Raw genomic sequence first — 19,960 nt, 5'->3', positions numbered from 1 at the left:
GAAAATTAGATGTCTGCAAGTCACTAGGGCCTGATGAAATGCACCCTAGAATACTCAAGGAGCTGATAGAGGAGGTATCTGAGCCTTTAGCTATCATCTTTGGAAAATCATGGGAGACAGGAGAGATTCCAGAAGACTGGAAAGGGCAAATATAGTGCCCATCTATAAAAAGGGAATTAAGAATAGGCCAGGAAACTACAGGCCAGTCAGCTTAACTTCAGTGCCAGGAAAGATAATGGAGCAGGTAATTAAAGAAATCATATGCAAGCACTTGGAAGGTGGTAATGTAATAGGAAACAGCCAGCATGGATTTGTAAAGAATAAATCTTGTCAAACTAATTTGATAGCTTTCTTTGATAGGATAATGAGCCTTGTGGATAGGGGAGAAGCGGTAGATGTGGTCTACCTAGACTTTAGTAAAGTATTTGATACGGTCTCTCATGATATTCTTATCAAAAAATTAGGGAAATACAATTTAGATGAGGCTACTATAAGGAGGGTGCATAACTGGCTGGATAACCGTACCCAGAGAGTAGTTCTTAATGGTTCTCAATCCTGCTGGAAAAGTATAACAAGTGGGGTTCCGCAGGGGTCTGTGTTAGGACCGGTTCTGTTCAATGTCTTCATCAAGGATTTAGATATTGGCATAGAAAGTACGCTTATTAAGTTAGCAGATGATACCAAGTTGGGAGGGGTTGCGACTACTTTGGAGGATAAGGTCATAATTCAAAATGATCTGGGTAAATTGGAGAAATGGTCCGAGGTAAACAGGATGAAGTTTAATAACGACAAATGCAAAGTGCTCCACTTAGGAAGGAACAATCAGTTTCACACATACAGAATGGGGAGAGACTGTCTAGGAACGACTACAGCAGAAAGGGATCTAGGGATTATAGTGGACCACAAGCTAAATATGGGTCAACAGTGTGATGCTGTTGCAAAAAAAGCAAACATGATTCTGGGATGCATTAACAGGTGTGTTGTGAACAAGACACGAGAAGTCATTCTCCGGCTCTACTCTGCGCTGGTTAGGCCTCAGCTGGAGTATTGTGTCCAGTTCTGGGCACCGCAGTTCAAAGAAGATGTGGAGAAACTAGAGAGGGTCCAGAAAAGAGTGACAAGAATGATTAAAGATCTAGAGAATGTGACCTATGAAAAAAGGTTGAAAGAACTGGGCTTGTTTAGTTTGGAAAAGAGAAGAGTGAGGGGAGACATGACGGCAGTTTTCAGGTATCTAAAAGGGAGTCATAAGGAGAAAGGAGAAAACTTGTTCTTTTTGGCCTCTGAGGATAGAACAAGAGGCAATGGGCTTAAACTGCAGCAAGGGAGGTTTAGGTTGGACATTAGGAAAAAGCTCATAACTGTCAGGGTGGTCAAACAGTGGAATAAATTGCCAAGGGAGGTTGTGGAATCTCCATCGCTGGAGATATTTAAGAACAGGTTAGATAGATGTCTGTCAGGAATGGTTTAGATAGTACTTGGTCCTGCCATTGGGGCAGGGGGCTGGACTCGAGGGCCTCTCGAGGTCCCTTCCAGTCCTAGTGTTCTATGATTCTCCTGAAGACATACAGTAGTAGTTCTCAGGCGTATGCATAAAAAGTGATTCGCTGTGCTACTTTTTTAAATATATTTGGATGTGTGTTCAAATAGATTGTGCCAGGCTCTTGTGTTGCCACAGAGTGGGTCTCCGTCCCACAATCAAGACGGTCACCCATAAGTAACAGCAGCCTTTCCTCTGATCTCCCCTGCTTATCTGTATATTCAGCTTGGAAAAGTTGAATAAAAAATACCCTCCCTTTCAACCAAGTTTAATTTCCTTTGTATGGGACAATAAAAATTTACAAGATCTCCAGTCAGCTACAGCATCCTCCATGAAACACAAGGTTATTTCCTAAATTGCTAATAATTTTTTTAAAAAAAGGGCATAAACATCTTTAAAAACCCTGTTTCAGACTTCCTTTATCTATAAAGAAGCTGAAGAGATCCCATAGGGCTTTTCCCCTCATTGTTCACATTTAACAGCATGGCTTGAGGTATCCCTGCACGTATGGAGTACAATTCTGTCCCACTCTCCTAGCAAATCAACTTTCTAGGCCCACGGGTCATCATAGAGAAAACAGGCTTGATTGTTTATCACTCCACGGGCAGTATGCAAAATCTTGTTTTCACAAAGCTTGACCCTTCTATTCTCTAGATTTTGCAAAGGATGACAGGCAAAAATTCATGCAAGCTCAAAAGACATTGAGCAGATATAGTAACTAATGCTATGTGCGTAATGCACTTGGCATTTCTGCTTAGCTTCAACTAATGCATTGATACTACAAAGAATCCTTCAGGCTCTTACCTTCACCATCAACAGAACAGCAGATTAACTGGGTGTTACCATCCATTCTGTAATCCCCCTCTACAACTCCTGCAATTGAGGAAGCAAAGTTGTCCTTAAAGATGACCTCCCCAGTTCGGTCACTGCGTGCATCAACCTGAAACACAGAACATTCCCAAGATGCAGGGTGAAAAAGAACACTAACCTCACAGTGAAAATCAGGCAGTGGTCTAGGACGTAAACTGAGGAAACCAGCCGCACTTGTGGATGTGCAGCTCCTTTGAGCAGACAAAGAAAACACCATCAAAATGACCTAGCGATGACAGGACCGGTGCAGACACCAATGGAAAAATGAGCCGCTCCTCAGAGAGGCTGTCCCCTGAGAAAAGTAAAAAGGAAGAGAAAGAGGGGAATTGCAAGCCTGTGCTGTCAAGGTGACGCCTACTATTGAAACAGCACTGACTGCACCAAACCTTAAGGCAGCATTTACTGTCTCCAGCCTTATTCATAGTTTTTGTCTGATGAAATGTGGAGGGTTTTTTGCACAAATATCAGGCCCTTTAATCATCATTTCATGGGGCATTTTTCACCTTTGCTCTTCCAAGACACAGGACACAGCAACATGCTTGTAGAAGCTGGAGACTTTCAAAATCAATGAACAGTGAGGATACTGTAAAGGAAAGACTAGACAAAGGAGGAATATGCATGTTGAGGTCTCCTACACAACAGTGTTATATCAGGCTTAGCAGCTCCACAACACAGGTTCCAATGAATCCTGGGGCTCTAGGTTACTAGCCTGAGGAGAACTAAATCAAATTCTCCTGACATAATGAAGGGAGACAAGAGTGAAAGGAGTGTAGATTAACAAGAAAACATTGGCAAATGGTATCCTTGGGAGACTTGGCAGCTAGACCAGCCATTTCTAGCAAGCAACTAAGCTAGGCAATTGTGTTAAAAGAAAGAAGAACTGAATTTTATATAACGAGTTTATATATTAATTATCTTATCAAATGTATGACGCATTTATTATGGAGTGGGAATAAGTAACTCTCCCGCAGTTAAGATTAAAGCTACCTTCTGTATCATCTAAAAGGCTTCCTTCATTTTTCACTTAAGAACAACCAGAAACCGCAGGGAAAGTTACGAGGGGTTCTCAGTATAGAGAGCTGGGAAGGAAAGGAGCACCTCAGAAGACCTACATCATTTCCACTACAATAGGAACAACCTACTATGCTGTAGCAACTGATTTCGAAATATCGGGGGGAATGTTTTTCCTGGAAATGATGAAAATCTGACAGTGTATTCATAAGCTGAGACAGGCTGACTGTAATCTTTCTTCAGTGCTCAGTCTAGTTTTTTGAATAGTTCCTCTGTTCAGCTTTGTACTACAGGCAGAACCTCTCTAGTCTGGCAAACTCCATAGTCCTGCATGATTTTAGTTAGCCGGACGACCCCTTGTCACGGGTGTGGCCAAGTTTTCCATGGTCTCATAAATTTTGTTTACAGCCACCAGTCCTGGCTCTCAGTGTTCTGGGCTGTTATGTAGCTGTAATTTACCCCTAAATGTCTTCTAAGAGCCAATAAGAAGTGGGAGTGCTGGTAATGCTGCTAGACAACATTGACATGCCGTTGTCTGGGAAATTCTCTCATCCAGAACCAGTCAGGTCCCGAGGTTGCTGGACAAGAGAGGTTCAACCTGTACTAAACAGCTTTGTCTAAAAGCAATTTCTTGATTCACAGTTTTCTCTCCATTTAAACTCACCTTCCCATTGGACCAGCCAGTGATCAATTCACATACTCCATCAGAGTTAAGGTCAAACGCGTGTATGCTCATTGCATGATTTTTAGACTGGGGAAAAAAAAAAAAGAACAAACACATGAAGGTACTGCTATTGGTGCTGGTATTGAAACATAAGGGTCTAACAAGACGTCTCCTAGCCATACGTGTTGACTCCATGGGTACTCCAGTGCTGGAGCATCCATGGAGGAAAAAACACAACCATAGGCAGTCAAACCTCCCCGTGTGCCTCTCATCAGTGGAAGTGGCCAGTGGCTGTGCTGACCAATGCTTCCCCTTTTCTCCCAGTGCTCTCAGAGCTCAGCAAACAGGTGATTTGTGACAAACAAGAAGCTCCAGGAGAGAAGGGGAGGAATGGGGACAGGTTGCGCTTGGGGGAGGAGGTGGAGCTGAGGAGGCAAGTTGGGGGAAGAGAAGGATTTGGGCTTATTTAGTTTACAGAAGAGAAGAGTGAGGGGTGATTTAATAGCAGCCTTCAACTTCCTGAAGGGGAGCTCTAAAGAGGATGGAGAGAGACTGTTTCCCGTGGTGACAGACAGCAGAGCAAGGAGCAATGGTAGGAAGTTACAGAAGGAGAGGAGTAGGTTGGATATTAGGAAAAACTGTTTCACCAGGAGGGTGGTGAAGCACTGGAATGCGTTGCCTAGACAGGTGGTGGATTCTTCATCCCTAGAGGTTTTTAAGTCCCAGCTCAACAAGGTCCTGGCTGGCATGACTTTGTTGGGGTTGATCCTGCTTAAAGCAGGGGGCTGGACTAGACGACCTCCTGAGGTCCCTTCCAGCCCTATGATTCTATGAATGGAGCAGGGCAGGGCAGGGGCAGAACATGGGAGAAAGAGTGGAAAGTGGGTTAGACCTGGGGTAACCCCCTGCTAGAGGGGAAGCCAGCACCTACGCTCCCAACAGAACGTCCGGCCCTCCTACCTATAAGTCATGTACCTCTAAAACCTGAACACCTGCATTACAGATACAGGTCAACATTTTCTCTCCAACAGGTTTCCATCCAAGAGGATGATCGTGTGCACGTCCTCCCATGAAACCAGGGGAACATACACAAACCCGATTCACTGAGCCACAGTCCTGGCAGTCTTATTAATTTTGTTTGCAAGTAGGAAATACCCTTAGGGCAAAGCATATAATTTCCATGTGATTTTCAATACCAATTGCTCCAGCCAGTGTCAGGATGAAAATTAAAACCGAGTATCAAGAAATGATCTTCCTACTACCAATCTCTACTAGAATGTGGACTAGTCCCTCAACAGAACTCGGGGAAACCCACTACTTCAGATATTTAAAACCATACTGGTTAGAGCACTTGGAAACATACTGAGCAGGGAACTGAACTAGATGAGCAAAGAGGTATTTCCAAGTCTCACCTAATGAAGTTTGCGCCTATTCTTGTTAAAGTTCATTAGTTATTTTGTGAAATCAACAGCAGTCCAAACAGACACACATTTGTATGGAAACAATCTTTTGGGAAGTTGTGCAATGTGAGTGGAGTCTTAAGATAAGAGATCAGCTGTGTTCGGAGAAGACTTGGGAATAGCAGCATTCTGTTGTGTCTTTTCCCAAAGCCCTTTCTTTGGGCATTGTAACATATACAAATCCTACTGAACCGTCTCACCTACTCTGTGGGCAGAACAGAACAGTCACAGCAGGGCAGAAGTTAACTGATGTGCTATTCAGTTTCTGTAATTACATTAGTTCCATAGTATAAAGAGGCTGAGATTTAAGTTAACAAGAACTGAGCACCAAAATCTGTGGGTGGGTTTTGTAAATCTCAGCCATAATGTTCCAATGTCTTTCTTCAGAGTATTTTCGACGGTACTAACTTTGATTCTCCAGTAGCGGGCTGCCTTGTCATAAACTCCTACAGTACCGTTAGACAGAGCATAGCCAAATCGACTGCCGTACATGGGGCTAAGTGCAGTGATGGTCTGAAAAATAGAATACACCAGAGTTAATATGTATCTCTACTTCTAGAGTTTAAAGTAACTGACAATCAAAGGCAAATCCTGTACCAAATTAGCTGTTTTATACATTAATTGGTGATAACTTTCGTCCTTAAAGAACATTACCGTAGCAGGTAAAGCAAAGATTAGTTTAAAAATCACTAAAAAGCCTGTGACAATGAGAGGAAGAAGCACAAATGTAGAGAAGATGCCTGTGGCCACTGGTGTTTACAATATAGAGTCATTTAGACCCACTCTGCTTAGACAAAAGTCCCTTTAAACGAGTGGCGCAAGGTTATTACCACTGGTGGAACTGGAACAGTGCTAGCAACAGTAGGAAGTCTTGGCCACAAATCTCCTGTAACTCAACTCTTTTCCCAAAGGTGCACCACATGAAAGTTAGCTGCTAAAGTAGCCCCTCTATGGCCACATCTACAGATCTTTCAAAAGAAGCCCTTCCAGAAGATCTCTTCCGAAAGAACTTTTTTCTAAAGAGCGCGTCCGCACACAAAAAAGCAGACCAAAAGAGCGATCTGCTCTTTCCAAAGAGTATCCACACAGCCCCCGCTCTTTCAAATGAGCGGGCCAGCGATTGAAAAATCAGGCCCCAAGAGGACTGCTCTTTCGAAAAAAGGGCCTGCGGAGTATCTACACACATCTTCTTTCAAAACAAGCTTTGGAAAGGAAGCGCTCTTCCTGTAACAGGAAAGGAAGAGCAGAAGCACCACATTCTTTCAAGTTACTTTCAAAAGAACGCTTTGTGTGTGTGTAGACGCTCCATGGGATCTTCTGAAAGAACGTGCTAGTGTGGACGCAGCCAATGTGACTAGAAGAAATGTTCTAATGCCAATGAAAATTATGGACGAGTCATTTCCATGCTCACAAGGGATTTCTGTGATCCGTTAGGCTGACATACCTGTCGCATTGGCCACATGACTTCCCTGAATTAATTCCTGGTCGAACTACAGTATATCTTTTAGAACAGGGGTATCCAATACATTTGCCACTTGCCACATACGGTGAACAGGACACCGCGCTGTGGCAAATACAACTCTGGAGCCACATGCGGCTCTTAGAGTCTTTAAAAGCAGCTCCTCCTGAGAGCTGCACGCTGGCAGTGCCCTCCACCAGCTCTGCACATGCGCCCCACCCCTTGGTGGGAGAAGCACGTGGCGGCAGCTCTGATGAGTCATTAGCATTGCATTGGAATGGGGGGCTGGAGATGCCAGGCTCTGGGAGATCAGGGAGGGCATTTATTTAGAGGGGTGGGGCTGGGGGGTACCTGTCTGTGAAGGAGGCTGGGGGTGGCTGGGGTGGGATGTGGCGAATATGGAAAGATGACAACCACAAGTGCAGCAATCTTTGAATTCCTATTGCACACTGCTGTTTTACAAACATATTCAATCTTGATTTAAGTTTGCCTGTGTTGGAAAATCCACACACGCTTTGATAAGTCGTTCCAATATTTAACTGCTCAGTTAGAAGTTTGCACACTTTATTTCATGTCTGAATTGGTCTAGCTTCATCTTCCAGCCATTTTGGCCTTCTTGTAAGTTTGTCTGTTAGACTGAATAACCTATTATTAAATTTCTGTTCTTAATGTAGGTACAGTACAATAATCAAATCAGCTCCTAATCTTCTCTTTGACAAGCTAAATAGATTGAGCTCTTTGAGTCTGTCAGTAGATGGCCTGGTTTCCAATCCCTTAATCATTCACGTGGATCCTCTCTGAATTTTATCCTAGTTTTCAATATCTCTCTCAAATTTTGGACACGGAACGGGACAGAATAGGACAAATACAGAGGTTATTTAACCCTTCTACTCCTACTCCACATATTCATTTTACTTCCAAGGACCACTTTAGCCCTTTTGTACATCATCACCAAAAAGTTACATGTACAGTCTTTTAAAATGACTGCAGTGCACAAAAGCCATAATTCAAACATGTTACATAGAATTTACCTTGCTACACGAAAGAGTTAGTGGGCTGTTGAGTACCCCTTTAATTTAGTATTATAAGAGAAGAACAAGCTTCTTAAGGAAACTGGAAGCATGGCTTTAGAGCATGATCCATATGTAGGGTAAGAAATAAATGTACGAGCTTGATCTACTCTAATTCCATCCAACTGCTCAGTTAACTAAAAATCAAGATTGTATTCCAGAACGTAATTTTCCAGGATTCTGGTATTGACCAGCTTGAGGCTTTTAACAGATATTCTCAGCTGCATGCTACACAGCTTTGCTAGATAAATCATGGCTCTGGTGCACTGGTAAGTGCTGAAAACACCTAACCTAGCAGCCATACCCAACAGCTTCAAAAGTACAAAGGACATAAAATTGCTCAATCCAGGGAATCGTGTTAAATTCTAATTCCAGCCACCCACCTCTAACAAGACTGCCCTCCTTTAGCTTTAATAGCTCTTTCATGAGTGGTTTAGCAGCTAAACCTTTTATCCCTAATGCCAGCAGTAAGTTTCCTCCCACAATACCCTTCTCCTCAGATTTTCAAGTGGGCATGCTTCCAACTCTACTGCTAGTCACAAAGCATTTTTCTCCCCTAAAAGCAACTAACCCCAAACAGTGGGGATCCTTCCCCAGCCTTTCAGCTGCAGAGTGACAACTCCAACATCCTTCTACTTTCTTCCTCACTCATTCCCTCCCTAAAAGGCTTCCAATTCCACAACTGTAATTTAGGCCCAATCTATGCTCCAGGTGCAGCCATGTTTTTTAAGGGGTGCGTATCTTTTGAATCTTTGACCTGGTTACAACAAACCATCTTTCGTTTTGTCCAGCCAGCCTTTTTTTTTTTAAATGTACTCTTGCTTCAATCTGTATTTGTGCAACCGCAAGCTGCTTATTCATGTTTGTGTCAATGCATTCTAGACACAGCCGTTCCACTAGTCTGAGAAGATATAAACATAAAAAATCCAACTGGTCTTATTAACTACTGAACTTCTTGCACTGGAGGTACAGGCACTGACGACATAGTCACAATCTCACCTTGCTTATTGATTTTTACAATTTTTGGGAAAAACATTTTAACTGTCTTATTCACAGCTTCTCACTGAGGGTTAAATCTATAGCCGACTGACATAAATGGGATCATTGCATTAACTTCAGCGAAGTAGGATGGGGCCATAATTTTCTGACAAAAAATGTTTTCTTTTTAAAACTGGACAGGCTGTTAGTAAAACAGCACCATAAAAGTCACAATTCAGGTGGCTTACATCCATTATTAAATTGTAATTTTTAAAGTGTTAATGAAACAATAAAGTAGTTCTGATTAAATAATTAACTCAATTGGTTATTATAGCAAACGTAAGCCACTGTAGATTTATGGTGGGCAGTATTTTATATCTGATAAATGCTGCTTAGAAATGGTTTACCTCTGTTTCTGACATTTCTGCCACAATCTCATCTTCTTTAAAAACCCTGATGTCAAAGTCCTCAGACCCAACAAGAAGCTAAAAAGAAAGAAAGAACCTTAAAATAGTTTATTTAACTAGCAGTAACAACAACCAAGCAAAGATACTTCGGATTTCGCGAACAAACAAAGCTTTTACTGAGTGAGCAAATATACTAGGTTCAGTCTTCTAGAGTTTTTAATGGAGATATGAAAAGTTTGCAACATGCTCTGGGACTAAAGGGTGCCACCGACTCTAATTGTGTTTGAGTGTTAGTTACCATGTAAGGCAAGGATGAGGACAAGCACTCTAGTACTGCGGGATTCAGGGCACGTCTATACTTACTGGAGGTCCGACGCTCTGTGGTCAATCCGCCAGAGTTTGATTTTGCCGCATCAGTGAGGGTGCAGCAAAATTGAGCTCTCTGGGCTCAGCCAACAACCCTGGTACTCCACGCTGCTGCACAGAGTCAGAGACATCAGCATGAGTCTGAACAGCCCTGAGCTACACCAGGGAACAAAGTCAATCCTGATATGTCGATTCTAGCTATGTTAATGGCATGGCTAGAATTACCTATCTGAGATCGACTCTGATCCCCAGTGTCGACCAGGCCATAGTTGTGTCCCACCGTCCATTCCAATTCAGTGTAAACAATTTTATTACGTGCAGGACAATGCTGACTTGGGCCATAACTGCTCAGGCACTTAATTTTTTCAGTGCTTTTCCTGAGCCCTACTTCTTCAAACAAGGAACATTAAAAAACCAAACAAGGCAATGTAGAAAACCATGTTACAAAAACTGGCAAAGTCTTTACTTGCATTTTACGGAAACTGATGAGTAGAAAAGTTGAATGACGTGCCCAAGTCCAGCACTATAGCTCAGGTCTAAACCCCTCTCTGGCACCCTCCTCCACTGAGCCTTGCTAAGGTGATCACTAAGGCAATGGCCACACCGCAAAGTTATTTCGAGATAAGATCTGTTATTCTGAAATAACTTTGTGTGTATTTACACTACCCGCGTCCTATTTCGAAATAAATCTGAAATAGCTGGTACATTATTTCAAAATCAGTAACCTTAATTGCAGGAGGAATAATGCCTATTTTGACACAGGCGCTGTAAAAACATGCAATAGCGCTATTTCAAAATAAGCCATAATGGCTTCCAATGTCACTGTGTGTCCAGACATGCTATTTCAAAATGCACTCTTGTGTGTTGCTGTGTTATTTTAAAATAAGCTAGACTGGAATAGCTATTCCACAATGGCTTATCTCAAAATAGTGCTGATGTGCAGACATAGCCTAAGCGATCATCTCCATCATCACTCGGTATATTGCTTTAGTTGTCCACCATCCCCCTCACATTTCATGCAAATAAGGTTGAAAAAAGGGGTGGGTGAATTGACTGCGCTCTCCGTCCTACTACTACTACTACTACTATTACTACTCCTCAGTCCTGCAAACGGATTGCTTCAGGGAGGCTCCACGCAGGTAATTTTGTCCACACAGCCTTTTTTTTTTAAATGTACTCTTGCTTCAATCTGTATTTGTGCATCCGCAAGCTGCTTATTCATGTTTGTGTCAATGCATTCTAGACACAGCTGTTCCACTAATCTGAGATGATATAAACATAAAAAAAACAAAGTGGTCTTATTAACTATTGAATTTCTTGCACTACAGGTCTGTATATTTGTAAAACTGGACCATGGCTGTACAGAAGAAACTCAGATTCCATCTATGATGCATTTGTGTCAAAGGTACAAATGTGAGCCCACTCAAATAAGGCTACTCCAAGTAATAAGATGGAAAGAGGAAGTGAAGAAACTAGAAGTTAGCACAATGATTTAACAACCTGTACATTCACACTTGAGGGAGGTTAGGAACATCGTTCTCTTGCCGCTCACATTTAAGACCCTGATCCTGCAATTTACAACATGTGGGGAGATCTCCACATTTAGGTCCACCTACCTACTGTAAATAGCAACAATCTGGACATTGCAGTTTTTCCGACCCTTGCCTTACATGGTCTCAACAGCAAGGAAATTATTTTCAGTCCTACACTAATTCAGTGAGTAACAGTTAATCATTGTGTCATTATTGAAAAGATGCACTTTGACTGGATTTAAGAATGGGTAAATCAAAACCAAGCCCAACCATAAACGAGATTATTTATAATACAGTTTTACAACTGTCCATTTTAATGAATAACACAGTTGCTAACTAAGCGTTGTTTGACTCTTTAAATATATGAGTCCTTTAGGGGGTCCAGCAATCTGGCTGCTTTTTTGTGTTTTTATGTATATTTAAGTGTATTTGAGGAAAAAATACACAGCAAGAACAGCTTCAGAAATATGATTAGTGATCAACACATCAAAAGCAGGGCTCCAATCCAGCAAAGACTTGTGTTCACACTTGCCTCACACGGTGATGAGTTCCATTACAGTCAATAGGGCTTTGCATGGTGTGTGAAATTCAATATGCGCACCAGTGTTTGCAAACAAGGTCCAAAGGAAGAACTATAATTTCAAGCAGTTAAATCTAACATGCAATACAAAGGAGTCAGATATGATAATTCTGTGATTTTCTCTCATGATAAATTCATGGTGGGACACTACTACAGCTGAATTCACATGCAAATAATCCATCACAAACTAACCTCTTTTTTCCCATCTCCATCAAAATCACACAATGCTAATGAACGAACATTGTCCCCAGTAACCTAAAATTAAAAGAAAAGAGTTAGCAATACTAATGATAATTTAGCCTATGACAATTAGTTTTATGTTCTTAATTGCCAAGAGAACAAAACCATTGGAACATAGTTGGCTTAAGCTCAAATTGTTGTATATACTGAATCAATTACAAATAAACACAGTTTATCAAGAATCTTAAATTAAGAAAGACTTCTGAGCTATTCAAGAATCAAATTAATAATGATCTCATTCAACATCAATGGAATCTGAGCTATCAAAAACACTCTTGTAGAAGCATCAAAAGGATTATCTGTCTCTTTTACCGTCCAAAAACGATCATTTCCTTCATGATCAAAGCCCTGCAGAGCACAGTTTCCACCAATAATAACAAGAGGACATGAAATGTCTCCAAGCATTCCAAGCACTATTGCATTAGCTCCATCTGTAACCTGCAGAGACGTGAAATAATACAGAAATACAGCAAAGATTATACATTTGCAACCTGCACAAGCATCAAAGCAAAATCATCCAGGGTTTCATTAACCTCACACTGCATGCCATAACCCAGAAGTTATTCGTCAATTACTGTAAAATACATACTGTCTAAAGGGATGAACCAATAACCAGAAATTAAACAAAACAGAAACAACCAATTGCAAACAAACAAAAACAGCAAAATCTATGCTCTATTTAATTGTACATGCTGAAAGTTGTAAGCATGTCACATGTATGGCTTCAGGACAAAAATGCAACTTTTAGGGTTTTTAATAACGTATCAGTCTTCATAACCTACCCTTGTAAAACTGGCTGTTTATGTCCCTGCGGTGTCATTAAGAGAAAGTAACCTGAATTGTAATATTTTAGTATCTTTTCATTTATCATACCCAAAACTGTGTTACCTGTGAAGTGCCAAGCATGGACATGCTCATTGTCCTACAGAGTTTACTGTCTAAGGTCCCAAACTTGCAATGCAATGTGTGCATTTGCTCCTTTGTACGTGTGCAAAGGCTTGTAGAAGTCAACAACACAGGCAAACTCTTTCACTCTGCGCATCTCACTGGGAGATGGAGGTTACAGGATTGAACCTGTGGCCATACAGATCCAAGTGCAGGACTGGGGCCTAACTATGAGACACAACCAGCAAGAGTAGCAAGCAATGAGGAGAGGATACAGTATTAAGGTTGGTCACCTCAGTTACTTATGTTGGTTAGAATGAAGGTTACAATAAGGTCAGTCTCCAATGACCCAGGCTAAGTGTTAACCTTGTACTTACGAGTGCTTCCCCACCCTCATACTCTTTTAATCTTTTTTAAAAATCTAGTTCATTTTTTTTATCCTCCCATTCCTATTTTAAAAAGAAAATGGCAATGAATTACCAGTTTTAGATATTTAACTGAAAAACAAAGAAAATATTTCCCAAATAATGTTAACATTTTAAATTTTATTTATAGTTACAAAATTTGTGACTCAATGACAAACCCATACCTTTCCAAAATACTATTCCAAGCAGACTTAGTTGGGATATCAGGCTGGAATATATACTTCAATTCTAATTACTTTATTTCAGCTCTGAATAGGTTTGTAAGTTTTAACTTACAACTAGTGAGCATATTAAAAAGAAATCTCAGTCACTAACAGGCCACGTTAACATTATACTTTCATCTTGAAAATACTGATTTTCAAAACATGGAAGTCCTCTGCCCAGAAAGCCCTGAATCTAATTATATCACTGATTTGAAAAAAAAAGTAAAGCATAACAATTAAATAAATTAACTTAGAATGTATAAATCTAAACTGGTCGATAGCGAAGTATAAAAAAAGAAGAGGAGGAAAAAGAGAGATATGAAGGCTAAAAAAGAAATTAACTTGCCTCTTTGTAAAACAAATCGGAATTATTGTACACATCATAAGCCAATAAATTAGTCTGTGTTCCAACTAGAAGACAATCATAGCCAAGCTGGGGATTTAGCACTCCTGCAGTTAGGCAGCTGACCCCTTGGTTAATGTTGAGAAGAGAAATATCCGAATCCTGGCTGCTTTGCATCATACGATTTGCACTTACATGCTGGCCACGGGCATGAGGATTATGAATAAAAACCTACAAAAGAAAATGCACATTTCAAAGAGATTGTTCTAAATCTTGCTAGCTACCGTATATATTAATGAACAACTACTACAGTTTTGGTATTTAAGCAGGGTTTCTGAAGTCTAACAAAATGAGATGGATATGGGAAGATTTTTTTTCTGTTGCTGCTTCTTAGAGCTTCTTTAGGTTCTACACTACAAAATCAGCAATTTCAAGGATGCATTATAAGCACAACTGTGCCAGTATGGCAGAGGTGTAATGTTGTTAAAATGGTTATGAAAATTGAGACTGACTAGTATTAGGAATGTTGCACGCAGCCTAGTTAGATGTGCTTATTCCAAGATCTGAGACAGACAAGATGGATGAGGCAAGATGCAAGAGACAGGTTTTTAAGCCACACAAAGCTCTTCTTCACATCTGGAGTCCTGCATGGCTCAAAAGTCTGTCTCTCTCACCAACACATGTTGGTCCAGTAAAAGACATTACCTCATCCACCTTGTCTCTCCAGTATCTAGAATTATAAATATTTTAAAAGCATTTAAACACTCTGGTAATGATGTTAGCAAAAACAAAGGCTACTATAAAAATTTAAGTGCTATGTGCACCTTCTTCAAGGTTAACTGCTTTAACAGTATAATTAATCAAAGTCAATTACTACGAATGCCGAGAAGCAATGTTTTACACATACCCCCCATTTCTTGTGTTAAAACCCACATCAAGTTTTATGCCACAATCCTGCAACTTGATCTACGCAGCCAAAGCACTAGCTCTGTGTGGCGTCCCACTGTAATCCAGAGAGCTCCGCATACGCATAAGGTCCACTCAGGAAGACCTGAACTGACCAGAGTTCCTAAAGATACGCACACCATGCACCTTTCCCAACCACCGCATGTTGATGTTGGTGAAATGGCCCCTGTGATCCACCAATGCCAGCAACACCACTGAGAAGTACCCCTTGCAGTTTATGGACTCTGAGGCATGGTGGCCAAGATAGGGATGTGTGTTCCATCTATCGCTCCACCGCAGTTACGGAACCCCATCACAGTAAAGCCATCCACTGTGTCCTGCACATTTCCCAGAGTCACTATCTGCCATAGCAGAAGGCTATTAAAACAAAAAAGCAGTAAAGTAGAACTTTAAAGACTAACAAAATAATTTATTAGATGAGCTTTCGTGGGACAGACCTACTTCTTCAGAGCATAGCCATACCAGAACAGACTCAATATTTAAGGCACAGAGAACCAAAAATAGTAACCAAGGCTGACAAATCAGAAGAAAAATTGCCTGGACCACAGCAGCCTGGATCATAGCAGCCCCGACTCCAATTTCCCCACGTTGAATTGATTGCCCACTGAAAGGCACTGCAAGCTGCCACAATGCTACTGCCACTTGCTTCTGAACTGTGAGAGCGCGTCTCATTTTGGTATCACAGCGCTTCAGGGCACGGAAAAGAAATTCACAGAGTTCCATGAAAGTGGTCTTACACATGTAGAAGTTCTGTAGCCACTGCTGATTAACAGTGTGGTCCCACCAGTCTGAGCTAGTTTCCTGGCACCAGAATTGGCGCTCCCCTGCATGCAAAGCATCGAGTGCAGCCAGCATCTCCCCCTTCCTCCTCTCTGGCGTTTCTCATTGGTGTATGTCCGTGTCCTCCTCAGAGTCTTCATTGCTCTGACAGCTGCTTAGGCTCTGCACATACTGCCCCACAATCCATAAGGAGCTCTCAGTATTTGTCATAACAGTTTGAAACTGCACGGGTTCCATGCTAGCCTTGCAATGGCATTTACACAGCTATCCAGTGGAAAAAAAAGCACAGAAACACTTTTTGCCTTTGCTTCCCAAAGGGAGGAGGAAGAGATAAGTGGCTGATGACATGCACCCAAAACTACCCACGACACTTTTTTGTCCCGTTAGACACTGGGAGCTGGGGCAGTAGAACTGTGGGATAGCTATCCACAGTGCATGTTGTCAAAGTTGAAGCTGCCCACCCTACTGGCGATGCACTCCACCGACTTCATGGGCCAGTGTCGGCATGCAGCCTCAGCTGTACAAAATTGTGTGCTAAAAAAATTGGCCTTAACAAATTTAACCTAATCTCCTAGTATACACATACCCTAACTGATGCAGACACTAGAGATATTACAGAAGGTAAGGACCCAAACATCTTGCATAAGCAAATGAAGGTAGGGCTGCTTTTAGCCATACTGTAACTTAAAAAAAGCTTCACTTATTTACAAGTATATGTTTTATAACCTGTTAAAACAAGAAAAAGAAACAAAGAAAACAAATATCAACTTTCCAGAATCCAATGTCCAGCAACGTACATTGCACAACCTTTAAAATGGTCTAAGGGGCCAAATGAACTGAATTGGCATAGGTATATTAATTTAATTGTTTTACGGCTCGATCCTACCACGTGGTAAATGTATTCCATTTGGTGCTCACCAACCTCAGTTCAGGCAATGGGAGCTGGCAGGTAGTAATCACATTGCAGGATCATGCTCTTTGGAGGCTGAGGTGGGGGTCATGGTTAGCCTTTATACACAGAACCCAATTTCCTCTCTCCAGGTGCATAGGTGACAACAATAGTAGGAAACCTCGTGCAGACCAGCCATCGGTGTACAACCAACATGTCATCTAATGCTGCAGACAATGCAGTGGTTACCACCAGCAGAATGCAATACTGGGAAGTTTTAGGTAAATAATTTTTATGTTGACAGACTACCAGAGGGCTGCAGTGTTATTGCCATGATACAAGAGCTAAATACATTATGTTAAACATGAGCTTCTGTCTATCAGCCTGTAGAATATAACCCAGGCTGTTAAAAGAAGAGGGAACACCCTTCTGTGTTTTGAGCATTTTATTTATTTATTTTATAGATCTCCATTTCTATCTTCCAAGAGTGAATCTAATTTTCAGCAATAAGGAAAACTCATCTCTCTTGGTGGTCACTCAATAACGAGTAGCACATCAATCCGGAAATAACCACAAAATCAAGAACAGTAAATGGCAAATCTTTCCAGGCTCAGTTCTGCTCCCAGTAAAGTTAATGGTAAAATACATTTGCTTCCCTAATTGAAGGATCAGGTCCCCAATCTTCAAGTGAGATGTTATAAAGGGCTGTGTGTATCACATATTTTTGCTGAGCTGGCTTATGCAATGCCAGACCCTTGAACAGAGCCCTATGGAGATACAAAATTGGTATCTGCATCCTCATCTGCAAAAATGATCTGCCGATATCAAGATACCCTTGCCTATAAAATGGATATCCACAGCTACAGTGTAAGCAAAAAGCCGTGTTTCTTTCCCTGCCAATGGCAAGGGGCACAGATATGATGTCAGTAGCCACAATTTGGATAGCCGATTTATATCCATAGATTTGTAGGGTTTTACCCACTCACAAGCAACACTGCTCCACAGCATAGGCACTGTGAAAGCAGTGTCCCATCTTTCTTGTTGTAAAATAAAGGCAAGCCAAAGCACCCAAAGACACATCAGAGCAGCCTGTAAGAGTCACAGGCACGAAAAACATGGCTTTTAGACAACACTAAGACGCTGGCAGAGACAAGCCAAAAATCATTTTCAGATTAGGCCTTTTTATTTTTGCAGAGTATTTTTAAGTTTGGGGTTTTTCCACTGGCAATTGCTGTGCATGACAAATGAGGCAGAATCATTTCACTGGGGAAAGTGGAGGGAAGGTGTGGCTGCTGACATCATATCTGTGCCTGTTGCCGTTGGCAGAGGCAGAAACAGATTTCTGTTTGTTGCGTTGAACAAGGCTCAAATACAAGTTTCACAAGGTTTACTGTGGGCATAAATTAATGGCCTAATTTTCAGAGCTCATGAACACCCACAGATCCCACTGAAGTCAACAGATGACAGAGGAGGGGAGACACTTAGTGCTTGGCGTTGTGTTTCCTGTCCCTAGGGGTGCCTCAGTGAGGTGATGTCCCCTGGCAGGCACTAGAGCTGCTGGAGCGGGCAGATGATCTGTGGGTGTCTCCACAGTCAGGGACCCCATAGCAGGGATGAAGGGAAGTCTTTTGCACACGCTCCTTTGTCTAAGGGCACTTCAATGAGGGGTCCCTGTGGTGGGAGCGAGAAAGAGCCTCATGGAGATCCCTAGGTCTACAAGTATCTCTGCAGGGGGATCTCCATGGCAAAGACTGGGGGCAGTCCTATGTCTATGGCTATCTCCATGGAGGGGGTCCCTCTGTCCACGGCAGGTGTTTTTTCATGGAAGGGAACGGAAGACCTGTCAGGGGTGGGTGTCTCTATGTCTGTGGGTGTCTTCATGGGAGTTCCAAAGGCAAAGAGTGGGGGCTGCTACCAAGGCATCCCCATGTCAGCACTCAGGGGAGTCTCTGCGGGAGAGATCCCCCACGGCAGGCAGAAGCATTCCCTGCAAATGGTGCACTTGTGCAGCCACTCAGGAGAGATTCAGATGCCGCCCAGCTGATTAGCAAAGTGTTCACAGCTAGGTTTTGGTTTCCATGGTGGTGCACGTATACATGTGCATCAGTACATAATTTGTTCCACACGTGGATGGAAAAGCTTGGAGAGAGCACTGGCAGTTAACAGGGGCTGTATTGGTGGGGGGAGTGCTCTGGTGGCAGCAGAGGTTCCTGCGAGGGACAACAGGGGGTCCCCATGACAGGCCAGGGTGGCCCTGGGAGGGGTCCCTGTAGCTGGCTGGGGTGTTCTCTCAGGAGGGGGAAGGGTTCCTGTGGCAGGCAGTGGTGGTGTGCCCATGGCAGCAAGCACCGGTTGTCCCCGGGTGGGAGTGTCTCCATGGCGGGAGCAGCTGGTGGGGTACCTATGGCAGGTGTTGTCCTGGTGGAGGGCTGAAGAGTTCCATGGCAGGCGGTGGGGGTTGTCTCAGCAGAGAGGGCCTCCGTGGCAGGGGCAGGCGGTGAGGGTCCCATGGCAGGGGCAGGGGTTGTCTCGGCAGGGGGAGCGGGGCCTGGGGCGGGGACGGGTGGGGGGTAGCCATGGCAGGCAGCCGGGGTTGTCTTGGCAGAGAGGGGTCCTGTGGCCAGTGGTGGGGGCAGGTGATGGGGTACCCGTGGCGGGCAGCAGTGGCGGGGGGACAGGTCCCATGGTGAACAGCGGGGTACCCGTGGCAGGTGGTGGGGGTTGTCTCAGCGGGGGGGGGTCCCGGGACAGGCAGTGGGGGCAGGTGTTGGGGTACCCGTGGCAGGTGGTGGGGGTTGTCTCAGCGGGGGGGGGGGTCCCGGGACAGGCAGTGGGGGCAGGTGTTGGGGTACCCGTGGCAGGTGGTGGGGGTTGTCTCAGCGGGGGGGGGGGTCCCGGGACAGGCAGTGGGGGCAGGTTGCGGGGTACCCGTGGCGGACGGCGGGGGGCGGCGGGGGCAGGTGACGGGGTCCAGTGGCGGGGGCGGTCTCAGGCGGGGCGGGGGGCGGCGAGCGGTTACCTTGCCCGCCTGGGTGGCGGCCGCCAGGCACGGGTGGGCCCCATCGTACTTGCCCAGCGCCACCATGCGCGGCAGGATCCTGTGATTGAGCTTCAGGGTGAACACGGGCACCAGCATCTCGGCGCCGCTCGGCGGGCGGGGCAGCCGCCGGGCAGGAGTCGCTCGCGGCCGCAGGCCCAGCGCCGCCGCGGCCTAGCGCGCCCCGCCCCAACGGGGGGCGTCTGCGCGTGAGCCGCAGACCGAAGCGGGCCGAGCCGAGCCGAGCCGAGCCGG

General features: G+C 43.6%; 1 protein-coding gene across 5 annotated transcripts in view; it reads right to left on the bottom strand.

Annotated features, from left to right (window-relative positions):
* BBS2 (Bardet-Biedl syndrome 2) overlaps positions 1-19,907 on the bottom strand; it is a 33,865-nt gene extending 13,958 nt beyond the window's left edge. For 3 of the 5 annotated variants that reach the window (XM_075008993.1, XM_075008995.1, XM_075008998.1), the window contains exons 1-8: positions 19,688-19,907; positions 14,037-14,264; positions 12,490-12,615; positions 12,130-12,192; positions 9,460-9,537; positions 5,954-6,058; positions 4,086-4,172; positions 2,345-2,480 (exon numbers count right to left, since the gene is read on the bottom strand). In XM_075008993.1, coding sequence (XP_074865094.1) covers positions 2,345-2,480; positions 4,086-4,172; positions 5,954-6,058; positions 9,460-9,537; positions 12,130-12,192; positions 12,490-12,615; positions 14,037-14,264; positions 19,688-19,804 — 940 coding nt within the window. In that variant the 5' untranslated portion in view covers positions 19,805-19,907. Of the gene's footprint in view, positions 1-2,344; positions 2,481-4,085; positions 4,173-5,953; positions 6,059-9,459; positions 9,538-12,129; positions 12,193-12,489; positions 12,616-14,036; positions 14,265-16,365; positions 16,452-16,701; positions 16,896-19,687 lie in introns of those variants that run through there. The other 2 variants (XM_075008997.1, XM_075008994.1) reach the window with 2 other exon arrangements.
* Positions 19,908-19,960: the final 53 nt, after the last annotated feature.

Source organism: Carettochelys insculpta, chromosome 14, assembly GCF_033958435.1.
Source record: "Carettochelys insculpta isolate YL-2023 chromosome 14, ASM3395843v1, whole genome shotgun sequence".
NCBI classification, from domain to species: domain Eukaryota; kingdom Metazoa; phylum Chordata; order Testudines; family Carettochelyidae; genus Carettochelys; species Carettochelys insculpta.
This window is presented reverse-complemented; position numbering and strand designations above follow the sequence as displayed.